We start from the raw sequence: 27373 nt of genomic DNA, 5'->3' as shown, positions 1-27373 counted from the left end.
TGCCCTCCCCCTAGGGATCTTCCCAACCCAGGGATTGAATCCAAGTCTCATGTCTCCTGCATTGGCAGGCGAGTTCTTTACCACTAGTGCAACCTGGTAAGTTCTCAAGTAGTGAGAAACGGGGGTAAAATACCAAAAAACTTAATCACTACCTGTATACTAAGTATAGATAGATAGCCTCTTAGGTACCTAAGTCTCCTGATATACTCAGTTTGATTGACAGTGTTGAATATTACTGCTAGAATTTAGTAATTATTTACTTTATGTGATGATTTTTGTCATGTTTAACATTACATGGTTTAAGTAATATGTAAGTCGTTTTCAGGAAATTTTGCACCATAAGGCATTAAGTGTTTACCCAAAGACAGTAATTAATCATGAAAGGTTTATTCCTGAGATTCACAGAGTGGGCTTTGCTATATATTTAGACTCACTTTGGGAAATGGTGATTTTATTCTTTCAACAACCTAGTTAACATCATCTCAGGAGATTTTTCTACATTTCTTAAAAGTATTGTACGTATCAAGATCTTTTGATAGCTCTCCGTATTGTCCTTGATAAGTAACTCGTATATTAAATCTTACAGAATTGTGATCCTCAGAATATAAGAGGCCTTGGATATTATCTGACTAGTCTGTTTAAGTTCTCAGCTTTATAAAGTCCTCTTAACCTTTAAAAGAAAAAATCTAAAGTATATGACACATAAGTGCCAGGTTATAAAACTTTTCTTATTCTAGTGATTTCTAGCTTTTGCCCATGGGGTTTTTTTGTTGTTGTTGTTGTTTTTAAACCACTTTAATAAATACAAAATATTGCCACCAGATATACAAATAGTAGTTAACAATAGGCATGGCTTTTCTCCTCACTGTGGCTTGATTCTTCATTCACAGCCTCTCTCTTTTCTAAGTGAGATGTTTCATTTCCTCTTGAAAATAGAGATCCAGTTTCTGCCTACTCAAGAAACAGTCAATCTTTGTTAGGACCTACCTCCAGAAAGTGATGTAGCTTAGTAGTTGATCCAGGCGAGACCTAGCTGGGTTGAGTGGTCACTAGGCTTGTGACTCTCCTCTTCTCCTGGTCTGCATATAACAGGCTCATCTTACGGTAGCACTGATGTGGTAGCGCTGTTGCCATATCTTCCTCACTTATACCATAGCGCTTTCTAGCCCACAGCCAGGTCTCTTAAAAACAGCTTTGTTCCTGCAGAATTTTCTAGATTAGATACGTCCTTAATTGCTGATAGCTGCATAAATGCACTGAAAGCCAGTGAATTGTATACTTTAAAGGGTGAATTTTATGATGTGACTTGTATCTTAATAAAGCCTATTTAACTATATTTCTCAATGCAGGCTATTTTATTGCAATAATAATAAATAAATCAGTACCATATGGTTCTTTGAAAAGATATCTTTAGGAGGGTAGGTGTCAGCTCTAAATACCCTCCTAAATGTAAAAATAAAGTTGTCAGTAAAAAATACGCAGACTACAAATTTGCAATAACATCTTTTGAATTAGCCTGTTAAGCTTTTAGATTGATCAACAGATTACATTACAGATGACCATATATTAATATTTAGGCAGCAAACTACCTGTGAGAACATGAATAATCATGACACTTGATCCCAGCATTTCCATTTTATTTTATTTATGAGCTTGTTTTATATATAGTAGTAACAGTAGTGGTTTAGTCGCTAAGTCGTATCCGACTCTTGAAACTGCATGGACTACAGCCCTCCAGGTTCCTCTGTCAGTGGGATTCTCCAGGCAAGAATACTGGAGTGGGTTGCCATTTCCTTCTCCATGTTTTATACATATAAATATTCAAATGGCTTTTTTTCTTGTTGAAGATAATTTTGTTTTCATGTTGTCTTAAAAGCAAGAAAATATTTGTCTTTCTATGAATTCAGTGTAGTTTTATTATATCTAAAACAAATGAATTTCATGTTACTAGAAATTCATTTGTTTTAGATACAGCAGAGTTTTATAATGCTTAGCATTACAAAGAAGAATCAGGTTGGGTGTTAAATCAAACTGCCGCTTTTTTTTTTTTTTTTTTTTGCCTTTTGAAGATTCTACAGAATGAGCAACTAGATGAAATATCTCCCTTGGGTAATGAGGAAGTTTCAGCAGTTAGCCAAGCATGGTTTACAACTAAAGAAGATAAGGATTCTCTAACTAACAAAGGTAAGATACACTGAATTTCAGTGACCAGTGGCAAAAGTGAGTATCAAAAAGAGCTTGTAGTCATAAGGATCCTAATTTGGGCCTTCATAATTATGGTTGAATAGTTAAAATAATTTGAACCTAATTGAATTAAATTTGGCTCTGAATGGGACTGCTGCTGCTGCTAAGCTGCTAAGTCACTTTAGTTGTGTCCGACTCTGTGCGATCCCATAGACGGCAGCCCAACAGGCTCCGCCGTCCCTGGGATTCTCCAGGCAAGAACACTGGAGTGGGTTGCCATTTCCTTCTCCAGTGCATGAAAGTGAAGTCACTGAGTCATATCCGACTCTTAGCAACCCCATGGAATGCAGCCTACCAGGCTCCTCCGTCCATGGGATTTTCCAGGCAAGAGTACGGAGTGGGTTGCCATTGCCTTCTCCGAATGGGACTGGGGAACCAATATTCATTTTATAATAATTGATCACTTGTCCCATATGAAGTAGGTTATAAACAAATGCACAGTGTTACCGTTTAAGTCAATGCAGTTATTGCTTATGGGAGAAGGAAGTCAAACCTTTTCAAAGTTCTACTACTAACTTTGATCTGATAAGTTGTTTAGAAGTTTAAAGTAAGTGTTTATAGTGCTACCGTGCTCATAAGGATTACTAGGAAGCCACTTCAAGAAAGTGGGGGTTGTGTATATGCCACAGTAAGGAAAGGAAACAAAAAATAAGTAAACAGATTGTTTTCAACCCCTGTACAGTAACTACTCATTAAGAATGAATTACTCACTCGGTATTCCAATGTTATGTTTACCTTGTCTTAGAATCTTTTATATGTATTTTTTTCCATAAAACTTATTTTTCACTGCAGAAATTTTTCAGAAAGTTTTGACTGTGATTTGGCTTTTACACTTTTTATAAGTCCTATCCTGCTGAAAGGGTAAGAGATGTAATTAAGAGGAGGTATTTTTTATGGCTCTTTTACTTACTACCCCTGTTTACTAGGGTTATTTGTATTCTTTCTTAAAAACCAGAGGTCACAGAAGCAACTTTACCTAGGAATTTTTCAGATTTCAGATGAATAAGATATTAAATTAGCTACATTCTTTTCTTCCCAAGAATAACATTATCAATAGCATTACTTGTTTTCTTTTAAAGGACATAAATGGAAGCAGGGGATGTGGTCCAAGGAAGAAATTGATATTTTGATGAACAATATTGAACGCTATTTGAAGGTATCTTATGGCATATTTTTTGTTTCACGAATTTTTTGATTGCCAATTGCAAAATACCAAAGTAGCACTTTTCAGTAATTATGTAATGGATAATTGGCTAACATGTTGTAGCTTAGTAATCTCAGTTGTATTATAGTATATTTACACATTTTGAATTCTCAGTTTAAAACAGGTTTATTGCTTTAGGTAACACCCCAAAGTTAAGACAGAATTTTAATAGCCTCTCAGAATCTTAAAGCTCTATCTTTTCAAGCAGCCTATAAATTAGAATTTAAGTTTATGCTGTGTAAAGCCTAAGAGATGGGTTTTCTTTGAATTTATGACATCGCACTAGTCCTTTCCCTTAAAAAATATTAGTTCATTTTCATGCTGCTAAGTGACTTCATTTGTGTCTGACTCTGCGACCCCATAGACGGCAGCCCACCAGGCTCCCTCATCCCTGGGATTCTCCAGGCAAGAACACTGGAGTAGGTTGCCATTTCCTTCTCCAGTGCATGAAAGTGAAAGTGAAGTTGCTCAGTCGTGTCCGACCCTTAGCGACCGCATGGACTGCAGCCTCCCAGGCTTCTCTGTCCATGGGATTTTCCAGGCAAAAGTACTGGAGTAGGGTGCCATTGCCTTCTCCAGTTCATTTTCATATTCAGGCTTAGTCATCCTCTTCATTAAAAGACTGATGAAAACAATTTTTAAAGCACTAGAGATAGAAATTGCCTTAATACATAGTGTTGGCCTTTCAAATGCCAACAGTCCATGTGGTAATTCTGAAAACATGTGAAGAATGAATCAAGGCTTTGTTTGCACCATGTGAGGGATAACATATTGTGAATTATGCATGAGAACAGAGAAGGAGGAGTTTATTTTCAGGCTTAGGACAGGTACAGAAAATATTTACAAGAGTAAGGATTTGAGCTGAGTTTCAAAGAAAGGGGTGAAACTTAGGAGTAGAGTAGGGCAGAGTACATCATGAGAAACACTGGGCTGGGAGGAAGCACAAGCTGGAATCAGGATGGCTGGGAGAAATATCAATAACCTCAGATATACAGATGACACTATCCTTACAGCGGAAAGCAAAGAACTAAAGAGCCTCTTGATGAAAGTGAAAGAGGAAAGTGAAAAAGTTGGCTTAAAGCTCAACATTCAGAAAACAAAAATCATGGCATCTGGTCCCATCACTTCATGGCAAATAGATGAGGCAACAGTGTCAGACTTTATTTTTGGGGGGGCTCCAGAATCACTGCAGATGGTGATTGCAGCTATGAAATTAAAAGATGCTTACTTCTTGGAAGGAAAGTTATAGCCAACCTAGACAGCATATTCAAAAGCAGAGACATTACTTTGCCAACAAAGGTCCATCTAGTCAAGGCTATGGTTTTTCCAGTAGTCATGTATGGATGAGAGTTGGACTATGGAGAAAACTTGAGTGCCAAAGAACTGATACTTTTCAACTGTGGTGTTAGAGAAGACTTTTAAGGGTCCCTTGGACTGCAAGAAGATCCAACCAGTCAGTCCTAAAGGAGATCAATCCTGAGTATTCATTGGAAGGACTAATGTTGAAGCTGAAACTCCAACTTTGACCACCTGATGCGAAGAGCTCACTCATTGGAAAAGACCCTGATGCTGGGAGGGATTGAAGGCAGGAGAAGGGGATGACAGAGGATGAGATGGTTGGATGGCATCACCGACTCAATGGACATGAGTAAAACTCCGGGAGTTGGTGATGGACAGGGAGGCCTGGCGTGCTACATTCCATGGGGTCGCAAAGAGTCGGACACGACTGAGGGACTGAATTGAACTGAGGGCTGGAGGGAACATTATGAGTTAATGATGTGTGTTGAGGATTCAGAGTTCAAACCCAGAGTACATTAACATAACCCCTTTAACTTGAACCGAAGCCAGTTGGCTGCTAGAACTTGAGCTTTGAAGTTTAATTATTCTCCTGCTGTTTGGTAGTTTATGTGTAAATTTTCACTATTTTAAATACATTGCTGCCTAGTATGTCCACATTCTCAAGCTTAATTTTAAGCTACACTCCTCCCAAACTAGACTTTATAAAGAGAAAAAACTTTATTTCTTTATTAGGAAAGGAAGATCCTTCCCACCAAGCTAATTGTTTTAAGAGAAACAGAAATTCAGTGACTATTGAAATATATCCAAAAGTGTATTAAAAGTTGTCCACTGATCACACACACTTCAGTTAAAATTGGGGAAATGCTACAGGTTTAGTAGCCAGTTGGTAAAAAAAAAAACACTGAATTTGGGAAATAAGAAGCTGATTTCTTATGTAAGAAATTAGAGAAGATGATTTCCAAGGACTCTTCCAACTTGATGGTTAAAGAGCAGCTTTATGATAAGACCTTTTAGATGACCATTTCATTTGACCAGGTTGTGAGTAGTAAAAACTACAGTAGTTGAAATAGAATTGGCAAAGAAAAGACAGATAAGCAAGTAGTCTTCTGAGGAAGCCTGGTGACTGAATATTGGCTAAGAAGGCAAGTGAGGAGATGGAATAATTTAAGAGTATTTTTTTTTCAATTGAGGATGTCTCGGAGGAGGATGATAGAATTGTCAGAATAAGGCATGTCGAAAAAAGATACACTGATCTTGGGAAGAGATAATTTGTTTGATTTCAATTTTTGACTATGATTTTTTATCATGTGGTGCTCTTGCAAGAACATTATGGAGCTGTTTCTAAAGCAATTAATTAGATGTCATATATTCCATATTTTGGGTGAAAAGATAAGATACTGTCACAAGGAACCAAGAAAAAGAAAAGTCCTTTCATCTCTCTGTACTGTCATCCTGCAACACAATGCCTTACATCTAGGTACTTGTAAATATTTAGGTTTAATTGTTTCCAGACTTGAAATTGCATAAAAGAATTTTGAAAAAGATTCTAAAATTTAGAAACATTTTACTGTAAAGTTTAATACAGTCAAAAGAGTGTATATAATGCATTTCAGTGTAATTTTACCTGTTTTAAAATTTACATAAGGTTTATTCTCTGGGTATTCTGTAACTGGCTTCTTTTGTTCAGTATTGTGATTTTTGAGATTCATCCCCTATTGGTTTTTTTTTTTTTTTAATTGAAACCTGTGTTTCATCATGTGAATATATAAGTTATCCTTTCCACAGTTAATGGTCATTTGGGTTCTTTTTCGTTTTTTGCTATTAATTTGTTTAATTCTGGTAGGTGTAAAAGGTATTTATTATGGGTTTAAATTGTGTTTATCTGATTATGTATTGTTATATGCTTGTTGGCCATTTGTGTTTCCTCTTTGAAATTCCTGTTTGTGTCTTTCATCAGTTTTTTCTGTGGGGTTGTTCATCTTTATAATCTTGATGTTCTTATCATATGCTGGATACTAATGTTTATTTGGTTGTGTTACAGATATCTTGTCCCAAGTTAGTGGCCTGTCTTTTCATTCTCTCTAGGTATCATTTGATGAAAAAATATTCTTCATTTCAGTGTCAAAATTATAATCTTTTTACTTTTGTGTTTTTGTGTGCTTTTTAAAGAAATCCTCCTCTGTTTTAGGGGCATAAAGATATTCTCATATAGTTTTGCCTTTCACATTTTTTTTTTTTTTTTTTAACCTGTGGTTATGAGATAGTGTTTCAGTGTTACTGGGTTGTGGTTGTTTTTGCTTTCTTTTTGTATGGATGACACTTGTTCCAGCATTATTAGGGAATGTCTATCCTTTCCCAGTCTACAATACCCATTCTGTCTTAACTCAAACTTACATAGATGTGTTTCTAGCTTTTCTAATTTATTCCTAGCTTCTGTTTGATACCTACACCAGTACAGCACTGTCTCAGAAGCCTCAGTATCTATCTGATGAGGCAGTTCTCTTCATCAGTGTCTTGGCTATTCTTGGCCCTTTGCTCTCCCATTATAAATTTAGATTCAGCTTGCAAAGAATGAAAAACTGTTGCAATTTTTATTGGGATTACATTGAATCTGAATCAGTTTGAAAGGAATTAACTTTTTTAAAAAATATTCTAGCTTCCTATTGAAGAACATTTTATAGCTCTCTGTATTAGTTGGGCTTCCCTGATAGCTCAGTTGGTAAAGAATCCACCTGCAATGCAGGAGACCCCAGTTTGATTGCTGGGTCGGGAAGATCCAATGGAGAAGGGATAGGCTATTCAGCTGGTAGAGAATCTGCTTGCAGTGCAGGAGACCTGGGTTCGATCCCTGAGCTGGGAAGATCCCCTTTAGAAGGGAAAAGCTACTATGCACTCCAGTATTCTGGCCTGGAGAATTCAGACCATGGGGTCACAAAGAGTCAGACACAACACTGAGCCTGAATCAGTCTGAAAGGAAGTAACATCTTTTTAATATTCTGACTTCCTACTGAAGAGCATTTTATAGCTCTTTGTTTTAGTTAGTTCCTCTTTAATTTCACTTAATAGTTTTATGTTTCCTTCATAAAGGAATTGCATAATTTACCTAAGATTTAGTTCTAATTTTGATGCTATTATTAGTGAACAGTTTTAAAGATTTTTATCAGCTTTGTCTAGAAATACAAGTGACTTTGTTATTTTATAATCAGCATTCCTGAAAGTATTCTTAAATAATTTTTTCATAGATTTTTGGGTTTCTATGTGTATAACATCTGTAAATGATTCTTTTCTAATCTTTATGCTTTTTGTAAAAGTGGGGTGTAGTTGGTGTACAATATTATATAAGTTTCAGGTATACATAGCGATTTACAATATTTAAAGGTTATACTCCATTTATGATTATTACAGTCTTTATGCTTTTTGAATGTTGGATTTTATGATTGCTCTTTCCATACATGTTGAGATTTTACTTTTTTCCCTGTAAGTCTACTTTTGTAATTAATTACTACTCTTTGTGACATTAATACAAACTCATTCCTAGAGTAAGCTTACTTTTTTGCATTGAGTATTAATCTTTTTATATATTACTGGGTTCAGTGTGCTAAAAGATTTTGAGGATTCTGGTGATCTATTTTGATGATTGAACTTGGCCTGAAAAATCTTTTCTGAAACTCTCCTTGTCTGGTTTTGCTTTTAAGATTATGCCAGTCTAATAAAATGAGTGGGGGATTATCCCCCTTTTTATATTTAGGATAGTTTAAAATCAGAATTATGTTTCTCCTAATTGTTTAGTAGGATTTACTTGTGAAGTCATCTTGGCCTACTGTTTTCATTGTGGGAAAATTATTAATAACTGGTTAAATTTTCTTCATGGTCTGTGCTTATTAGATTTTCTTTCTCTTCCTGAGTCAGTTGGTAAGTTGACTTTTTCTAGAAATTTATAAATTTTATGTAAGTTTTCAGATTTATTGCCATAAAATTTTCATGAGTTTAAACTATCTGATCTCTAGGCTCTAGGCTCTCTTTTTTTAAGGTTTGTTGTTAAGTTTATCTTTTTTTGTCTTTTTTTTGGTCTTAGTCTTATGCATCTTTTCAAAGAAACAGTTTTTAGCATTGCTTATCTTTTCTATTTTTGATTATATTAATTTTGTTCTTAAGACTTCTTCCTTTTCTACTTTATTTAGATATAATTTTTTATAATTTTAAAAGCGGTGTGCAGGACTTTATTCAATTATATCCAACTTATTTTTGGAATGTTTAAGTATCATTATTTCTTATTTGACTTAATAAATTAGCAATATGTTATTTTTCTAAATGCTATTGGTTTTAACAGTAAAAAATCTTTTAAAAAGCATAGTATATCCATATGCATTTTATCAGAAATCCCTAAATCAAAGAAATGTACCCATTTAGGCACGCGGAATAAAAGATGCTACAGAAATCATCTTTGAGATGTCAAAAGATGAAAGAAAAGATTTCTACAGGACTATAGCATGGGGTCTGAACCGGCCTTTGTTTGCAGTTTATAGAAGAGTGCTTCGCATGTACGATGACAGAAACCATGTGGGAAAGTATGAAAACTTGTAATACTGCATGTTTTCGTGTAACTTAGATGGGAAATATTTAAGGAACTATCATTTTTTAACTAAAATTATGATCAAAGCCTAATTGGACACAGTTACAAATCACTGCTGAGCGATGTTAGTATTTTTATTCTCCAAGTACATGTTGTAAATATGGTGAAATCTCATTACAGTAAGGCCTCTTTTAGAAATTAGAATCTGAAATACCTTATATAGGTTTGATTTGAGACTTAGCTCAGTTAATATTAAGACATCAAAATCTGCTTTTGAGTAAAGTAGTGTTAAAGAAAGTATAAAAGTAGTTAAAGATTTAGGAGATGTTAAAAAAAACTCTTAAATTCATTGGTAATGTTTTTCTTATAGTATAACATTTCTTACGGCAGTCAGTGACTTTTTTTTTTTTTAATAAAAGCAGAACAGAAAATAACTAAATTTCTAGATATAATGCATGGATTTCTGTCATAGATAATATCCAGAGGAAGCCTTCATATCTTCAATGTAATGATAATAATGGTGTTATTGACATATTTTAAATTTCTCTTTGGGAATTTTAGATGGTAGTAGTGTGGCGTATTAGATACTGCTTTTAAAAAGAACATTGCATTGGTTATGTTGAGTACTTTACTGCAAAAAAGTCTTGACTTTGAAGCAAGAATATATCAGTTGTCCATGAGTGGGTAGAGAAAGAGAACTTGAATTTTTTTCAGTGACTTGTAAGAGTTGACCATAGATTTTCTTCTTAGCTACAGTTCACCATGTCATCATCTTTCAGAATAGCCATGGTATTAGAGTACCTGAATATAACTTGAAATAAAACAAGTGTTAGGCAGCATAGGAGAAAATACGTTTTAAATGTTTAATTTTCCCAGAGAAAATTGTTACAGTGCTAACTTATATTAATAGCTTAAAATATTTGTTGTTGTTGTTGTTTTTAAGGGAAAAAAAGCATGAATTTTTACTAATCTACTTAGAAATTGATTACTTTAAAAATATTATGAATATGCCAAGTGATTAACATTTGGCTCCCTAAGTGAAATTCTTATTTATATTAAGCCTTTTAGCATTCTTTAATTGATCTTTTAAAAATTTCTTTAAATTTCTAGATATACACCAGAAGAAATTGAAAAGCTCAAGGAGTAAGTTTGACTTTTTTTTCCCATTAATTCTGATAGTTGAGTTTTAATTTTCTTTTTTAAATATTTTGTGTTTTCTAAATTTTTACTTTGAAAATGTCAAGAGATTATTGGTAGACTGGTACAACTTAATCCTGCTGTTAAGCAAAGTTGACCATATAAAGACCTTATCAAATCCATAGAGTAGCCATGTCCATAAATTCAGTCTTCTCTTGTTGTCCTTAGACTACTAATAGGGGTTGCAAAAGAGATAAGATGGCCATTCTTGGTAACCTGAAGACTAAATTTGGGCAACTTACATAACCAGGATCAACACCAAGGTTGTGCTAATGGCTTAGTTTAGAATGATTTAGAGTTGGCAGATCTTTCACCAACTATCTGGACTGACTACTTTATACAGTCTTATTTTGGTAGGAAACATAATTTGGGGACCATAAAGTATGGGTTAACAGATTGTGTTGATCATGAAAGGAAAAAAAAAAAGGCTGGTCCAGTTTATGATAATAAGAACTTGTGAAATTTTTCAGGTGTCTGAGAAGAGCTTGTTAGGAGTACTCAAAAGGGAAAAATCTGGGGATTGCCTGGGATATTGTGTCAGTAACCTGAGGGGAAATTTGGTCTTTTTTGAACACATATCCAAGTTACTTATTTCTTCTCTGACCCAGGAAAAAGGCAATTGCTGCCTGTTTTTTTTCACCCACAGACAACTGTGGACCCCAAAAAAAGGCCACACTTTCAAACTTTGGCTCTCAAAGTATTGCTGCCCACCACTTCCAAACCAGTCAAATGGGAAGAAGAAGAATGAAGAATAAATGATGAAATTAAAAGGGAGAAAACAGTTGAACCAAATGCTGATTGGCAGACTCTTGTTTTAGGCTCCGGATAAAGCATGGCAATGACTGGGCAACAATAGGGGCGGCGCTAGGAAGGAGTGCCTCTTCCGTCAAAGATCGGTGCCGACTGATGAAGGACACTTGCAACACAGGTACTGTGAGCGCCGCTGTTGCTCTTTGTGACCATTCAACCCTCCTGCCCCTTCACATACTTCCTTCTCTTCTGTTGTGGAAAGAGCTTTACTACTCATTCAAGCTTAGATTTTTTCTTCTAGTGCCCTTTCTTTTCAACTAGACCCAATTAATCCTTTATTTTTGAGCTTTGTGTAGTAAGGTGATATTTTCATAGGGACACATCTTCTCAGCTTCAAAGGTTTTATTTAGGTCTAGCATATTTCCGTTTTGTAGCAATTCGAAACTGCTCCAGGTGGGAATTTTTGTCCTGTACAGGTACTTTTTAAAGCATATATGCAGGAAGTAATTTTAATTTAAGTCCATCTGACTCTTGAACTGATGTTGGCAACAGCTTATCAACTCATATTTATGAAAACCTTTAGTTCAGGCATGTCCCCACTTAAGAAGAAGCTGTGTTCCAAAAGCTGTACATATTTTGCCTATTTCAAACTTGAAGAACTTTTTCCATAGAAAAAAATTGTGATCGGTGTTTCAGTCCCCAGACCAGACCGCAGATACCCAGTTCATGTATACAAATTACTGATTGATGATACTGTTAAACCTAATCTTTGTGACCAACAGCAGTATTTAGGTTCCACCACCAACTCTCACTTACCTCTCTGAACCTGTTTCCTCTGTAAAATGACGACAGTAGAATAAATGATCTCACAGTTCCCTTTTTAGCCCTCAAATTATCTGAAGGATCCACACAGCCTGTGCTCAGTCTTTCAATTAGAAACAAGTTCAGTTAGTTCTCAAGCTAGGCTTGAGCTTCCAAGGAATATATTTTTGACCTCACCCCCTAAAGTGGAATCAGGAGTGTTTCCTGCTTAACCACTCCACCAGCATTATTACCTCTAAGGCAGTGAAAACATAAATTTCACCAACTCTTATTGTGTAGTGAATGAAGCAGAAATGGGAGTTTTAGGTTTACAGTGGGACCCCAGAGGTTCATGTAAGACATTGAGCATAGAAGCCTTTTTATGAACATAATGGAAAAACATTATGGCATTCCCTGATTGCCAGCCTGAAGGAATGCTCTGCCTGTTACCTTTCCTTGTTGCTATTTATTGTTTTGGATCAGGAGTTTTGTCTTTTGACCACACCATGAGACGACAGTCTGAGTTTCCCCTTACTTTTTTGCCATGCTAAAATAGGAGAGAAGGAACTTTGTCTTGAATCTCTGGTATCCAGAACTGTGCGTAACAGTTGAATGAATGAATCCCAGAAAGGCAAGCACATAGCCTTTTTGAAATTTGCAGCTACTAGTAGTAAGAAAATAGAAACAGAGTGGAAGACATTTTTTAAAGGGTCTCTCTTCTTTTTTGTTGTTGTTTCCCTGTTTTTCTGCTTAAGCTTTTTTAAAGAAAAAGACCAAAGGGAACATGTGATATTGTTAGTCGGTTTATGGATTAAAAAAAACTGAAATAGAAATATGTGCGAATACCAGTCTCAGACTTCTATTTTATCACAGCAGCTTAGAGTTGGGAAAGGAAATGATGTAAATCAAGTTTTTGTTTTTATTGAAATGGGTGGGAAGCCAAGGTATTCTACTTGTCCATCCTCATTCATTCCTGTACGTAAAGGTCTCTGTTGAGCTTACTACTTCACTTCTGCACAGCAGGGAATCTTTGGTGGGACTAAGAAAAAAGTATAAGTTTCAAACTGTGTCCAGCAAGCCATCAATGGAACACTTCCCAATTAGGACACAGTATAACTTGAGAGAATATAATTCTTTCTAGCTATGTTTTAGATAGTTTTTCTTTCCTTAAAGAGTCAGTTGGTGCTTTCTATGAGGATTCTATATTTTCACTTGTAGTACTAAAAACCTTTGTTGTTTAGACGCCAAGTTGTATCCAACTCTTTGTGACCCCGTGAACTGTAGCCTGCCAGTCTCCTCTGTCCCTGGGATTTCCCAGGCAAGAATACTGGAGTGGGTTGCCATTTTCTACTCTAGGGGATCTTTCTGACCCAGGGATCAACCCCGCGTCTCCTGTGTTGCAGGCAGACTCTTTACCACTGAGCTACCTGGAAACCCACTAAGGACCTTACTGGGCTAGTAACTGTATTAGTAGTTACATACAGGTTTTCCATGTCATTCAGAAATAATTCTGACAACTATTGCATACTTCGATCAGTCCTTTGAAATACAGTGCTGAATCTGATTTGCAAAATAAGAAAAAGGTAGCAGTGGTTATCTGGATGCTCTCCTTTCAGGGAAGTGGACAGAAGAAGAAGAAAAGAGACTTGCAGAGGTGGTGCATGAATTGACAAGCACTGAGCCAGGTGACATAGTCACACAGGGTGTGTCTTGGGCAGCTGTGGCAGAACGAGTGGGTACTCGCTCAGAAAAGCAGTGTCGTTCTAAATGGCTCAACTACCTGAACTGGAAGCAGAGCGGAGGTACCGAGTGGACCAAGGAAGATGAAATCAATCTCATCCTCAGGTTTGTGTCCTAGATCTTCTCATGACAAAAGCTGCAGAACTGCTGTGGCTGTCTAGATTGACTTTACTCTTTTGGTTTCCATAGATGCCTGATGTTGGGAAAGCATCTTTTCCATAGAGAGCCACTGTTTAAAATCCTATTTCATATTGAGCTCTTTTTTGTTTTGTGTTTGTTCCTCTTTTAGTGGATTTAGTGCTCGTGCAGAGCACCAGATTGAAGGCGTGGAGACTGAAGTCCCCCCTCTGTCCGCAGAACAGGTGTGGCACAGGCCGCGGCAGTGCAGCTTCCCCACTGCCCCACCACTGTGCCTCAGTCCTGGCCGAGAGGGACCATGTTGAGGGTAAGAGGGCTGTCAGTCTCCATGCCCTTCAATCTCTGGCTACTGTGCTAATAAGATAACCCACATTAGTTATCGCCCACCTTCAAATTGGACCAAATTAGACACTTCCAGTTCATACATATTCAAAGATAGCTTTTAGGAATAATCCTAAGCTTATTGTTAAATTAGTTGGTTTAAGATTCAGTGACTCAGTGGCCAAAAATACCAGCTAGAACTTTTGTGGCTACTCCCTACTGAAAATCAAAATCCTGACAGTTAACTAGAAAACATATAGACCATTAAAACCCCAAATTTAGCTGTACTATTTTGTGTTAATTGTGGGGTTTGGGGTTGCTGCTCAAGCACTGTTTTATCTTTTTATCATTTTCTTTTGAGTTTTATTTTAATATAGCTTTTCCCCTGCTACTCATCTTTATAAATAGTTCTTTTCTGAAAGTGAAAGTTGCTCAGTTGCATCCAACTCTTTGTGACCCCGTAGTATTTTCCAGGCCAGAATACTGGAGTGGGTAGCCGTTCCCTTCTCCAGGGATCTTCCCAATCCAGGGATCAAACACAGGTCCTCCACACTGGATGATTTCTTTACTTCAGCCTGAGCCATCAGGGAAACCCAAGCCACCTGGAATGTGTAGCCTATCCCTTCTCCAGCAGATCTTCCCGACCCAGGAATTAAACCAGGTTCTCCTGCATTACAGGCAGATTTTTTACCAGTTGAGCTGTGAGGGAAGCCCCATTCTTTTCTAAGTAATTTTATTTTACAAGTGGAAGAGCTCAGATCTAGAAAATAGCATTATATAACACACTATAAAACATTATAGAACACTATACAACTAAACCTGTTCTTATTCTGTTCTAACTTTTAGCTCTTCCCTTTCCTTCACAGTTCTGGTTCTGGCCATATTTATGTTTCAGCACATTGGTAGTACCATTAACAAAAGGCTATCACTGTGGTACGTCTTAGCTCTTAGCTCAGGAAGCAGGCCTGCGCTCCCGCAGTCCACCTTTCCCACGTACCTAGCATCTCAGTGACACACCCTGCCATTCCCATTATTGCCGGTGCCATCACCTGTAGTCAGAAGAGGATTCTTGGGGAGAAACAAACATCTAACAGATGCTTATTTTGTAACCTATAGGATAGCAGAGCTTGATGTAGCTGATGAAAATGACATAAACTGGGATCTGTTAGCGGAGGGATGGAGCAGTGTCCGTTCACCACAGTGGCTTCGAAGTAAATGGTGGACCATTAAAAGGCAAATCGCAAACCATAAGGATGTTTCGTTCCCTGGTAATGTATTATTTGCTCCTTAAGTCCTTACCTTATCTTAAGTACTCGAGAATTAGCGGTTAGAAGTTCTTTGCCTCCGCTGAAGAGAGATGAATCATGGTAGATTTTACTTCAACCTCTGTCCTGTTTCTTTGGGTAACAAACTTTCCTTGAGCAGAGTTAATATGATCTGTAATTCTCAAAGCACCAAGGATAGAATTACACATATTTACACACATTCTTCTCAGATAAACTGTGAAGAGGAAATAAATTTCACATGTGTTTTCATTGCATACAAAGATGTAAGAAATTACATTTAAATCAACTTTTATGAATTGAGTAATTTTGAATTACTTAACTGCATTATTTAGAGAAATTCTGTGGAGATTTATTTTGTAGAACAAAGGCTGGTAAGTTTCTAGTTTCATTTATTGTGTAAATCTAGAGATCTTAGGTTTGCTTAAAAGTGAAGTATAGCTTACTTTTCCACTTCACTGTCTGCTCTGTACTTAGGCACTGAACCAGGTAGTACTGTCTTTGATTTAGGTAATCAAATTCACTCTCACTGATATAGTGCTCCAGCTTCATTTTTGCAAAGGTAAATTAAATGCTGAGGAATATGGCTTGATGAAAATGTGATTTTTTTTTCCTAAATACTCAGTTACAAATTTATTTTGCCTTTTGAAAAGTGTAGTATAACCATTAGAGTGGAGGAATACTTAGGCAACAGGAACCCAGCATCCCCTGGGATGACTGGCGTAGTCTGTCATGATTAGTAGAGGAGCTGGCTTTACAGGAGCTCAGGGTGTTTGCATAGTGCTGTTGGGAAAGCTCAGCTGCTGCTCGCGGGTCGTAAGTTAGATGACAGCTGACTGTTCCTGCAGTGGCTAAAACCGCCAAGTGCCATTCGAGTCAGGGCAGGGGGTGGGCACACGGTTCATTACTGAATAAAAATAGGTTCGTTAGTTTTCTTCCTAAGTAAGAAGTTTATCAAGAAGCCCTAAGACATAGAAAATGTTGTATTTCTATGTTCCTTACAGTGGCTATTAATGTAGCTTTGATGGCAAGAACAATGTTCGGTTGTGGATTTTTTAAAAAATCTGTTTTGATAGATAACATTTCCAAAAATTTCCAGACAGGTTGTGGTTTTTAAATTTTTTTTTATTATTATTTTGGTAAGATGTCATATCCTATATACAACTATTTATTCCAAATACTTTCCCTCCTTACCCCCCACCTCCCTTGCTGCTTAGATGGTGGTCTGTCGGAGAATCAATGTTCTTTTTGTCTACCCATCTCCCTTCAGTCTTGATAAAAGGTCTTAAACAGTTACATGAAAATCAAAAAAACAGCCCAACGCTTTTGGAGAATAAATCAGGACCTGGAGTTCCAAACAGTAATTCCAATTCCAGTGTACAGCATGTTCAGATCAGAGTTGCCCGCTTGGAAGACAATGCTGCCATCTCTCCAAGCCCCATGACAGCCCTACAGATTCCCGTCCAGATCACTCACGTCTGTAAGTAACCTCAGGACTCCTTGCTATTTGACCTGTGCGATTTAGTGAATGGCTCTGACACCTTTCAATCTTCTAGAATTTTGACAGAAATTTATCCAAGTTGACGAATTAAAGGAGATCTAAGGCATTTTATGTTTATTAGCTTGATAAATATTTGCAAAGGATGAATGTATAACAGGAAAGACTGATAACCAACTGCCCAGCCATTATAAACCATTTTAAATCATCTTACTTTCTAGATGTTATAAAGAATTAATGGTTAATAGAAAACTACTTAAAATACTGTCAGTAAAGTAATGCTCAAAATTCTCCAAGCCAGGCTTCAACAATACATGAACCATGAACTTCCAAATGTTAAACCTGGTTTTAGAAAAGGCACAGGAACCAGAGATCAAATTGCCAACATCTGCTGGATCATCAAAAAAGCAAGAGAGTTCCAGAAAAACATGTATTTCTGCTTTATTGACTATGCCAAAGCCTTTGACTGTGTGGATCACAATAAACTGTGGAAAATTCTGAAAGAGATGGGAATACCAGACCACCTGACCTGCCTCTTGAGAAACTTGTATGCAGGTCAAGAAGCAACAGTTAGAACTGGACATGGGCTGGGTGCGCGGTGGATGGTCTGAAACATAGAGCACGGCTTTCGCTGGGGCTTTGTGGCCCTGGAGCCCAGCATGGCTTCCTCATGACCGTCCTCCACAGCAACCAAAACTAAGGCACCAGATGACTTAGTGGCTCCCGTTGTGAAGAAACCACACGTCTATTATGGAAGTTGGGAAGAGAAGGAGAGGGAGCATCTGGCCAAAGGAGAATCTGGGCTTTTGGGAAAAGAAGGACTCAAAACAGGAATTGAAGCAGCAAATATTAACATAACCTCTGGAGAAGTGTTTGAAATTGAAGAGCACATCAGTGAGAGACAGGCTGAAGTGTTAGCAGAGTTTGAGAGAAGGAAGCGAGCCTGGCAAATCAACGTTTCCACAGATGACTCAGAGGTCAAGGTTTGCCTTAGAGCTTTGGGGAACCCATCACACTTTTTGGAGGTCCTGCTGAAAGAAGAGAAAGGTTAAGAAATATCCTCTCAGTGGTCGGTACCAATGCCTTAAAAAAGACCAAAAAAGATGATGAGAAATCAAAGAAGTCCAAAGAAGAGTATCAGCAGACCTGGTACCATGAAGGACCAAACAGCCTGAAGGTTGCTAGACTGTGGATTGCTAATTATTCACTGCCCAGGGCAATGAAACGCTTAGAAGAGGCCCATCTTCATAAAGAGATTCCTGAGACAACTTAGAACCTCCCAGATGCAAGAGCTGCACAAATCTCTCTGATCTTTGAATAATTTCTGCAGTCAGATTGGGGATGATCGGCCTATCTCCTACTGTCACTTTAGTCCCAATTCCAAAATGCTGGCCACAGCTTGTTGGAGTGGGCTTTGCAAGCTCTGGTCTGTTCCCGATTGAAACCTCCTTCACACTCTTTGAGGCCATAACACAAACGTGGGAGGGATCGTATTCCATCCCAAATCCATGGTCTCCTTGGACCAAAAAGACGTCAGTCTGGCCTCTTGTGCTGCTGACGGTTCTGTGAAGCTGTGGAGCCTTGACAGTGATGAACCTGTGGCAGATATTGGAGGCCATGCAGTGCATGTGGCCCATGTACTGTGGCATCCATCAGGACATTTCTTAGGTACCACCTGCTATGATCATGGCGCTTATGGGATTTGGAAGCTCAAGAGGAGATCCTGCATCAGGAGAGCCACAGCATGGGTGTGTATGACATTGCCTTCCATCAAGATGGCTCTTTGGCTGGCACTGAGGGACTGGATGCATTTGGCCGGGTTTTGGGACCTGTGCACAGGATGTTGTATCATGTTCCTAGAAGGTCACCTGAAGGAAATATATGGAATAAATTTCTCCCCCAATGGCTACCACATTGCAACTGGCAGTGGTGACAGCACCCGCAAAGTGTGGGACCTTCGACGGAGACGTTGTGTCTATACCATTCCTGCCCATCAGAACTTAGTGACAGGTGTCAAGTTTGAGCCTATCCATGGGAATTTCTTCCTTACTGGTGCTTATGATAACACAGCCAAGATCTGGACTCACCCAGGCTGGTCCCCTCTGAAGACTGGCCGGCCACGAAGGCTAAGTGATGGGCCTAGAGATTTCTTCCAATGGGCAGGTCATAGCCGCTTGCTCCTATGACAGGACCTTCAAGCTCTGGATGGCTGAATAGGCAGGACCATAGAAGGAAGGACTCAAGCGTCACTCTCCCTTTAAAGCCATTCTCAAAAGAAAGGAATTAATATGTTTTGTTCTATCATGTATTTTGCCAATTACCATGTATGTAGATTCTCAAAAGAATTGAATTTCTGTCTCAGCTCCCACTTCAGGCAAGCAGCCCAATCCCTGGGTGTTGATCAACCCCTTCCATGGTTGAAACATTTTAGTTTTCATCTTCAAGCCCCTCCATGAACTTTATAGACATTGTTTTTATTAATCTTTATTTGACTGCCCTCTTGCTTCCCTCAAAGCACTCAGGATTTTTACTTCTTGAAACCTGGCTTTCCATTACATGGTGCATGTTTCAGGATTCCATGTGACCCAGAGAGCAAGGTGGCTGTGCTCTATGCAGGAAGCCCTCAAGTAGAGAAGCACATCTCACTGTGCACTGGCTGAACAGTACCTGACAGAGCGAGAACCCTGAGAATGGAAGGCGAAGACGTAGACCACAGCTGTGTCCTGGGTTACGCAGTGTAGGTTGTACCTCATCCTGTTGAGTTCACTTGGAATGCTAGCTGCATCAGGAAGTTCAGAACTGGGCACCTGCCTCTTCAGAAAATGTCTTCCATTTTTGCTTTGAAGTTTGGCATCCTTTGTGTTACCCCAAAGCTAGGCCAATGTGTCAAGATTCAATGAAATTTTTAGAAAGCAAAAAAAAAAAAAAGAACTGGACATGGAACAAGAGACTGGTTCCAAGTAGGAAAAGGAGTACGTCAAGGCTGTATATGGTCACTCTGCTTATTTAACTTACATGCAGAACACATCATGAGAAACACTGGGCTGGAAGAAGCACACTGGAATCAAGATTGCTGAGAGAAATATCAATAACCTCAGATAAGCAGATAACACCACCCTTATGACAGAAAGTGAAGAGGAACTAAAAAGCCTCTTGATGAAAGTGAAAGAAGAGAGTGAAAAAGTTGGCTTAAAGCTCAACATTCAGAAAACGAAGATCATGGCATCTGGTCCCATCACTTCATGGGAAACAGATGGGAAACGGTGGAAACAGTGTCAGAGTTTATTTTGGGGGGCTCCAAAATCACTGCAGATGGTGACTGCAGCCATGAAATTAAAAAATGCTTACTCCTTGGAAGGAAAGTTATGACCAATCTAGATAGCATATTCAAAAGCAGAGACATTACTTTGCCAACAAAGGTCCGTCTAGTCAAAGGGATGGTTTTTCCCTTTGTATGGATGTGAGAGTTGGACTATAAAGAAAGCTGAGTGCCAAAGAATTGATGCTTTTGAACTGTGGTGTTGGAGAAGACTCTTGAGAGTCCCTTGGACTGCAAGGAGGTCCAACCAGTCCATCCTAAAGGAGATTAGCCCTGGGTGTTCATTGGAAGGAATGATGCTAAAGCTGAAACTCCAGTGCTTTGGCCACCTCATGCGAAGAGTTGACTCAATGGACAAGACCCTGATGCTGAGAGGGATTGGGGGCAGAAGGAGAAGGGGACGACAGAGGATGAGATGGCTGGATGGCATCACCGACTCGATGGACATGAGTTTGAGTGAACTCCGGGAGTTGGTGATGGACAAGGGAGGCCTGGTGTGCTGCGATTCATGATGTTGCGAAGAGTTGGACATGACTGAGCAACTGAACTGAACGGAAGCAAGGGCATAGAGTCCCTAGGATGGCACATCATTTGTAGTAATTCACCAGAAGACATACAAATGATTTGAGGTGAAATGTAGAAGAAATGGGCTTTGGTAAGGTTGAAAAAGATTTTCTTAAGGGAGTAAAGACCCAGTTTCCTACAGGGATTGTTTTGTTTACCTCTCTAGTGTAAACAGAGAGGCTTCCCTGGTGGCTCAGTTGGTAGAGAATCTGCCTGCAATTCGGGAGACCTGGGTTTGATTCCTGGGTTGGGAAGATCCCCTGGAGAAGGGAATGGCTACCCACTCCAGTACTCTGGCCTGGAGAATTCGATGGAGCAAGGAGCCTGGCAGGCTACAGTCATGGGGACACAACTGAGTGACTTTCAACTTTCTCTTTTCCTTAGCCTCTGACTGGCATCTTCTTGTGCTTAATGAGATGAGAACCCAGTGAGTTATAGGGAGAGAAATTTATTTTCTAAGATCTAAGCCAAGTTGATCTACCTTTCTTTCTATTATAGAGGGACAGAAAAGGAAAGAATGAGGATAAAAATCTCAGAACCATATTATTTTTTCATTTTTATCTCACTTTTCCCCCCTACACAATGTTATTTGCCTATAGAAAGGCCATTGCTAAGAGTTTTTCAATCACTGGGTATTATTCTCAGTCTAGGGATTATTGGCATTTTGAGTGGGACAGTTCTCTGTTGGTAGGATGTCCTCCTACACACTGCAAGATGTGCAGGGTCCCCTGACGTCAGCCATAAAATGCCAAACGGTGCTTTCCAGTCAGTGTGAAAGATACAGGCAACTTACAGGTTTTCATATGTACTCTGTGGTCCCATTTGAGAATCTCTGGACCACTTAGTTGGCATTATTAACACTGTGTTTCTGGGAATGCCATTGCAGATGTTTAAATTAATTATGCTTGTCTTATTCTTAAAGTTGTAATTCATATGTGCATATTAGCTTTAGCTTTCTACCAGTATAGTTAAACATGAAGAATTTATTTTCTTTTACCCTGCTGGTTTTGTTTTATAGTCTTAAGAATTGCAAAGCAAGTGAAATTACTAATCCACCATAAATATGAGAGATTCTGTTGGCTAAAAATTATTTATGCATGGAGAAAGTTATAATTTTCCTTGGCTACTGGGTTGATACTTACTGGGAAAATAGCAAACATTTTATAAATGGTACCTTAATATTCATTCGCAGCATACTTTTTTAAGTATTAGAATAATTTTACTTCATCTAGTAAGAAATACGGGTACAGTAAGAGTTTTATAAGACAACCATTATTCTTGGCATTTGAGCTAAAATCTCATGATTGTTTCTTTATTAGAGGTCAGGGATGCAGACTATTTAGGGCCAGAACAGTACATATATGTTAGGCTGTGCAGGCCAAGGCCAGATAGATCTCTATGGAATTTTCTATTTTTGTTTTTACACAATCCTCTAAAAATGTAAAAACAATTCTTAGCCTTGAGCCACATTTGTCCCCAGCCATAATTTGCTTACCTTTGATTTAGGTTATTTATCTGAAATCAAATTATTCTAAGTATGATCTTAATCCATGAACTAGTCAGAGAAATAACAGGAATTAAGTGCATATCTCTTAAACTGAGAAGTATTATAGTCAGAATATAATAAACAATAAACGTTATACAGTAGAAGTCAATTTCAAAGCATTTTCCACGTGGATGTACCTACAAGTGGGACTGAAAACACCAAAAGAGCTCACATTTCTTCTAGTTTGCTGTAGTTCTGTATAACCTTGAGCAGACACGATCTAGTCTGAGCTTCAGTTGACATACCTGTCTGATCTCTAAAGTGCTATTCATTCACCCAGTACAGTCATCTGAAACAATACTCTGTGTATTTAATGTTTTTGATCCTCACAACTACTGTGTGAGATAGGGCAAGTAAAGTCTCTGAATATTAGTTTGGATTAAAGTAAGTTATTTGCCTGGATTTACATTACCAGAAGTGATGTCACTAGAACTAAAATCTGGTGTTCTCGGACATCTCTATATTCCAGACATCTATACCATCTTACCAAAAGATACAGGAAAACTTAGCATTTTATCAAATTCCTGTATCTTTGCAGGTTAGCCTTAGTGTATTCCTCTTTCTTACAAACATTAAAAATATTTTATGATCTATGCCAGAGTTAGCAAATTTTGTCTCTGTCATAACTACTCAACTGCCCTTGTAGTGCAAAAGCAACTACAGAAAATACATAACCAAGTAGGCTTGACTGTGTTCCTATAATACTTCATTTATAAAAACTGGTTGTGAGCTGGATCTGGCCATGAGTCATGGTTTGCTGACCCTTATCTATGCCATCCCAGACAGATCCATTAGATTTCTTATCTCTTATTAAATGATTGTGGGTTTCCAGGCCAATTATTCAATATGAAATTGCCCTCCTAATTAATTGAATACACTAAGGAAATTGAAATTTAGAAAGTGTTTTATTTATTGTCCTTGTTCTTACCACAGCTTCAGCAGACTCCGCTGCTGCTACTGTTGACTCGGAAACAATAACACTAAACAGTGGAACGCTACAGACATTTGAGATTCTTCCAGTGAGTAACTACTTTAAAAAGCCATATTATGTATAAGATCAGTTGGTATCATTTTAGAAATATTACATAAGCAAATGAAATATAAAAACTAACCTGATTATCAGTAAGTGTAACTATATCCATGATTTTGGAAGCCAGATGGTTAGAAGACAACATAAATCAGACTTCTACTTTTTATAATTAATTTTAGTTTTTCTTTTTCAATCTGATATAAACCAATAACATCTTTTCTTATATAGATGAAAATGACAATGCTAACACGTAGGGTACATGCTATATATTTTTATCAAGTTGTAAACAAGTTCATATTGGTTGAGGAAGAGTTTATGGAATGAATTATTTAACAGAGTAACACTGCACTAGCCATTGAGGATACAGGATTTAAAAGTCCTAGTCATAAATGATGTAGCCACTTAGGCAAAGAATCTTGCAGTCCCCTAAAAGGTTAAACATATAGTTACCATATGACTCACCAATTCTAATCCCAGGTATACCTAAGAGAAATGAAAACATTACATCCACGTAAAAACTTGAATATGAATGTTCATAACTAAAAAGTAGAAATAATCCAAATGTCCATCCACTGATAAATGGGTAAATAAAGTGTGCTGTAGACATACAAATGATTATTTGGCAGTAAAAAGTATGCTACTTTAAGGATGAACCTTGAACCTTTGCAAAGTGAAAGAAATGGGGCACAAAATATATAGTACAAGGCTCCCATTTGATACGTCAAAAATAGCCAAATCTGTAGAGACAGAAAATAGATTAGAGGTTAACTATGCTAAGAGATGGTATATGTCTGCTAATTTAAATGTAATTTTGGGGGGGGGGCAGTGAAAATTTAAAAACAGCCCCAGTTCTTTGCCTGATTTCTAAAATAGGTAAACCCAAAATTATTGGTTCAGTTTTCATGAAGAAAATATTTTATTTAAATTATTAAGATTTCTTTGCTGTGAAAAATATAAGGAGTATTAGTACATGAGTTTATTTATATCCTGTACACAGCCAAATCTCAAAATGGCCCACAGAGCAAAAGATTCTCTTTTGGAACTTCTACTAGGCTGCTTGCTTAACCTAAGCCTTGGTTTCCTAATTCAGTGGTCTCCAAAACCGAGTTGTGAAAGTCATTTGTCACAGGTACAAAACAGAAATTTGATTTACCTTTTTTTTGCCACCTTCCGCCTGGCCCAATAAATAATGTATACATGTATATTTGAGGTACGTGTTCAGGTTTTAACTTACGAGGTCACATTGAAAGATTTAGAGACTTCTGTCCTAATTTATTAATAGTGCCTCAGCATAATAGTGCCTCAGCTCCAAAAATGTATAAGCATTAAATGTATTTAAGTATATTAAAATATGCGTATATGATATACATGTACATATAAAGTATTTACTATAAGTACAACCTTTAGAAAAAGTCAGCTTTCACTTTTATGAAGAGGGAGAGGGAGAAGTGAGTTAATACCCAGTGTGTGCCAGGCACCATCACAATCATTTCTAATCCGCAGCAAACCTTTCTGTGAGAAGTAGGCATTATCCCTGCTTTCATGTTTAAGAAACCTAGATGCAGTGAGTCAGGAGCCAGTAGAGCTGCTGTGAAGGAAGTCCACAAGACCACGTTGGACTAGAGGCCAGGATTTAGGGTTTAGGACCTTCACCTCCAGCTCTAAGTGCACATGCTCTTCCTTCAGAGTTTTGGGGTCAACCAAACTCACATTACCATGGAGAAGCTTGTGGCTGTGAAACGTGTGTTGCTGTTCACTATTTTTGTTACACTTCCATAAAACATCTCAATATACTATCAGTTAAGCAGTTTTCAATTAGGAATTTTTTCTTTCAGCAAGAGACTAATTGCTCTTTCTGTACATTTTCTCCTAACATAAAAATTTTCTAAAATTATACTATGAAAAAAAAATCTATTCAAGTAAGTAAACACTGCCATAGTGCCTTTTCAAAGATGTGAAGCTTTTTAAGTGGGAGACTGCTAGGTTTTATGTGCTACAGAGAAAGGATAAAGAGTGTGTGCTAGGTTACTGCACTGGAAACAGTGGTTTGGACTGAAATTGAGCTGAAACCAGACCATAGACACACAGGGCATGAAGAGTAGGATCAGGGCCTTGCCTCTCTGTTAAACCTGCAGGCTGAGAAATGACTTACAACACATAAATAGTCCAGAATATTATGCTTTTTATTTTATTATTTGCACCTTCATGATTGGTATCAAGTACATTTGTGGCTAGTAAAGTCCCCATTTTGGATGTAAAGCTAGATGTAGTGAGCACTAAGTCTGCTTACTGAGTGTTATGATGCACCTGTGTTGACCTTATTTTTCTTTTTCCTTTAGTCTTTCCATTTACAGCCCACTGGCACTCCAGGCACCTACCTGCTTCAGACAAGCTCAAGCCAAGGCCTTCCCCTCACTCTGACTGCTAGTCCCACAGTCACCCTGGCAGCTGCCGCTCCTGCTTCTCCTGAACAGATCATTGTTCATGCTTTATCTGTATGTCATCTTACATAAATTCCTTGATTTTTCTAATTTCTGTAGAAAAGACTGACTAAACTGAAGTGTCACCAGAGATAGAACTCATACCTTGGGGGAGGAGGGAAATAAATTTTGAGCTCCAAGACTTCAGGACCTGTTAGGGACCAGAATTAGCTGATATATAATATGAAGAGCCAATACTACTGTAATCCATGGATTTAAACTATTCTTCTACCACTGTTGTCCCAGGAGCATGTTTTACACCTTCACTGGGGTATTTCCCTCATTCCTGTGCATGAGGTGGACGTACATTAGGGGAAGGGGGCTCTTAGGAGTGCAGAGGCCCCAGTAGGTCAAGAAACAGGAGTTCTAGAGGAACATGGTAAGAACACTGCAGATCCAGAGGTGAGAGCCATGGAGGGGACACCAGGGCACCACGTGAAATGTCATTTCTTGTCTGTAACTGTAGGCTGGTACGTACTTTTTCATCTTGCCACTGATTGTTTTTGTTAACATTCTATAGCCAGAACATTTGTTGAACACAAGTGACGTCACAGTGCAGTGTCACGCACCAAGAGTCATCATTCAGACAGTTGCCACAGAGGACATCGCCTCTTCCATATCCCAAGCAGAACTGACAGTGGATAGTGATATTCACTCATCTGATTTTCCTGAGCCTCCAGATGCCCTAGAAGCAGACACTTTCCCAGATGAAATTCATCAGCCTAAGATTACAGTAGAGCCGTCATTTAATGATGCTCATATATCCAAATTCAGTGACCAAAATAGCACAGAACTGATGAATAGTATTATGGTCAGAACAGAAGAAGAAATCTCTGACACCCACCTTAAACAAGAGGACGAACCCTCCCCGTTAGCCCGGGCTTATGTTACTGAAGTAAGTTGCACTTAAACAGCCTTAAGCCTCAAACCTGCAGTTTGGGAAAAGTCTAGAGCAGGACCTGTCACTGAATTGGTTCTTTTAAATTATTGTTTTGCTAGTATGTAAAACTTCAGAGTGTGACGTTATTATTTTTGTCTGTTTAAGACCTTAACTTTGACTTCTTTATAGTCTGACTTTAAAGTAGGATAGTACTTGAAAGTCCTTTCAAGCCTAAATGTGTTTGAGGACTTAAGGGAAACAAGGAATATGAAACAGAATCTTTTTTTGTTTGTTTGTTATTACTTAGGATTTAGGGTCTCCTACCATAGAAGAGCAAGTTCATCAAACAACAATTGATGATGAAACGATACTTATTGTTCCTTCACCACATGGCTTTATCCAGACATCTGATGTTATAGATACTGAATCCGTCTTGCCTTTGACAACACTAACAGGTACTGTAACTCCATCATGTGCCTGATAATCTTAAGGGGGATATCAGGCAG

At 38.0% G+C, this 27373-nt stretch overlaps 1 protein-coding gene and 1 pseudogene across 5 annotated transcripts in view; both read left to right on the top strand.

The window, feature by feature from the left end:
• The window catches only part of DMTF1 (cyclin D binding myb like transcription factor 1), a 50878-nt gene that overhangs the window by 20663 nt on the left and 2842 nt on the right, over positions 1–27373 (top strand). For 3 of the 5 annotated variants that reach the window (XM_040260701.1, XM_040260700.1, XM_040260702.1), the window contains 12 exons: positions 2070–2184; positions 3324–3400; positions 9158–9315; positions 10431–10463; positions 11336–11445; positions 13685–13913; positions 15384–15535; positions 16821–17030; positions 23411–23496; positions 25847–26002; positions 26508–26882; positions 27175–27322. In XM_040260701.1, the coding sequence (XP_040116635.1) occupies positions 2070–2184; positions 3324–3400; positions 9158–9315; positions 10431–10463; positions 11336–11445; positions 13685–13913; positions 15384–15535; positions 16821–17030; positions 23411–23496; positions 25847–26002; positions 26508–26882; positions 27175–27322 (1849 nt within the window). The remainder of the gene's footprint in view (positions 1–2069; positions 2185–3323; positions 3401–9157; positions 9316–10430; positions 10464–11335; positions 11446–13684; positions 13914–15383; positions 15536–16820; positions 17031–23410; positions 23497–25846; positions 26003–26507; positions 26883–27174; positions 27323–27373) is intronic. The other 2 variants (XM_040260703.1, XM_040260704.1) reach the window with 2 other exon arrangements.
• On the top strand, positions 17570–19976 carry LOC120878101 (annotated as a pseudogene).

The sequence above is a fragment of the Oryx dammah genome, unplaced genomic scaffold, assembly GCF_014754425.2.
Source record: "Oryx dammah isolate SB20612 unplaced genomic scaffold, SCBI_Odam_1.1 HiC_scaffold_18, whole genome shotgun sequence".
In the NCBI taxonomy this organism is placed as follows: domain Eukaryota; kingdom Metazoa; phylum Chordata; class Mammalia; order Artiodactyla; family Bovidae; genus Oryx; species Oryx dammah.
The sequence above is the reverse complement of the archived record's forward strand: the minus strand, read 5'-3'. Positions and strand labels throughout refer to the sequence as shown.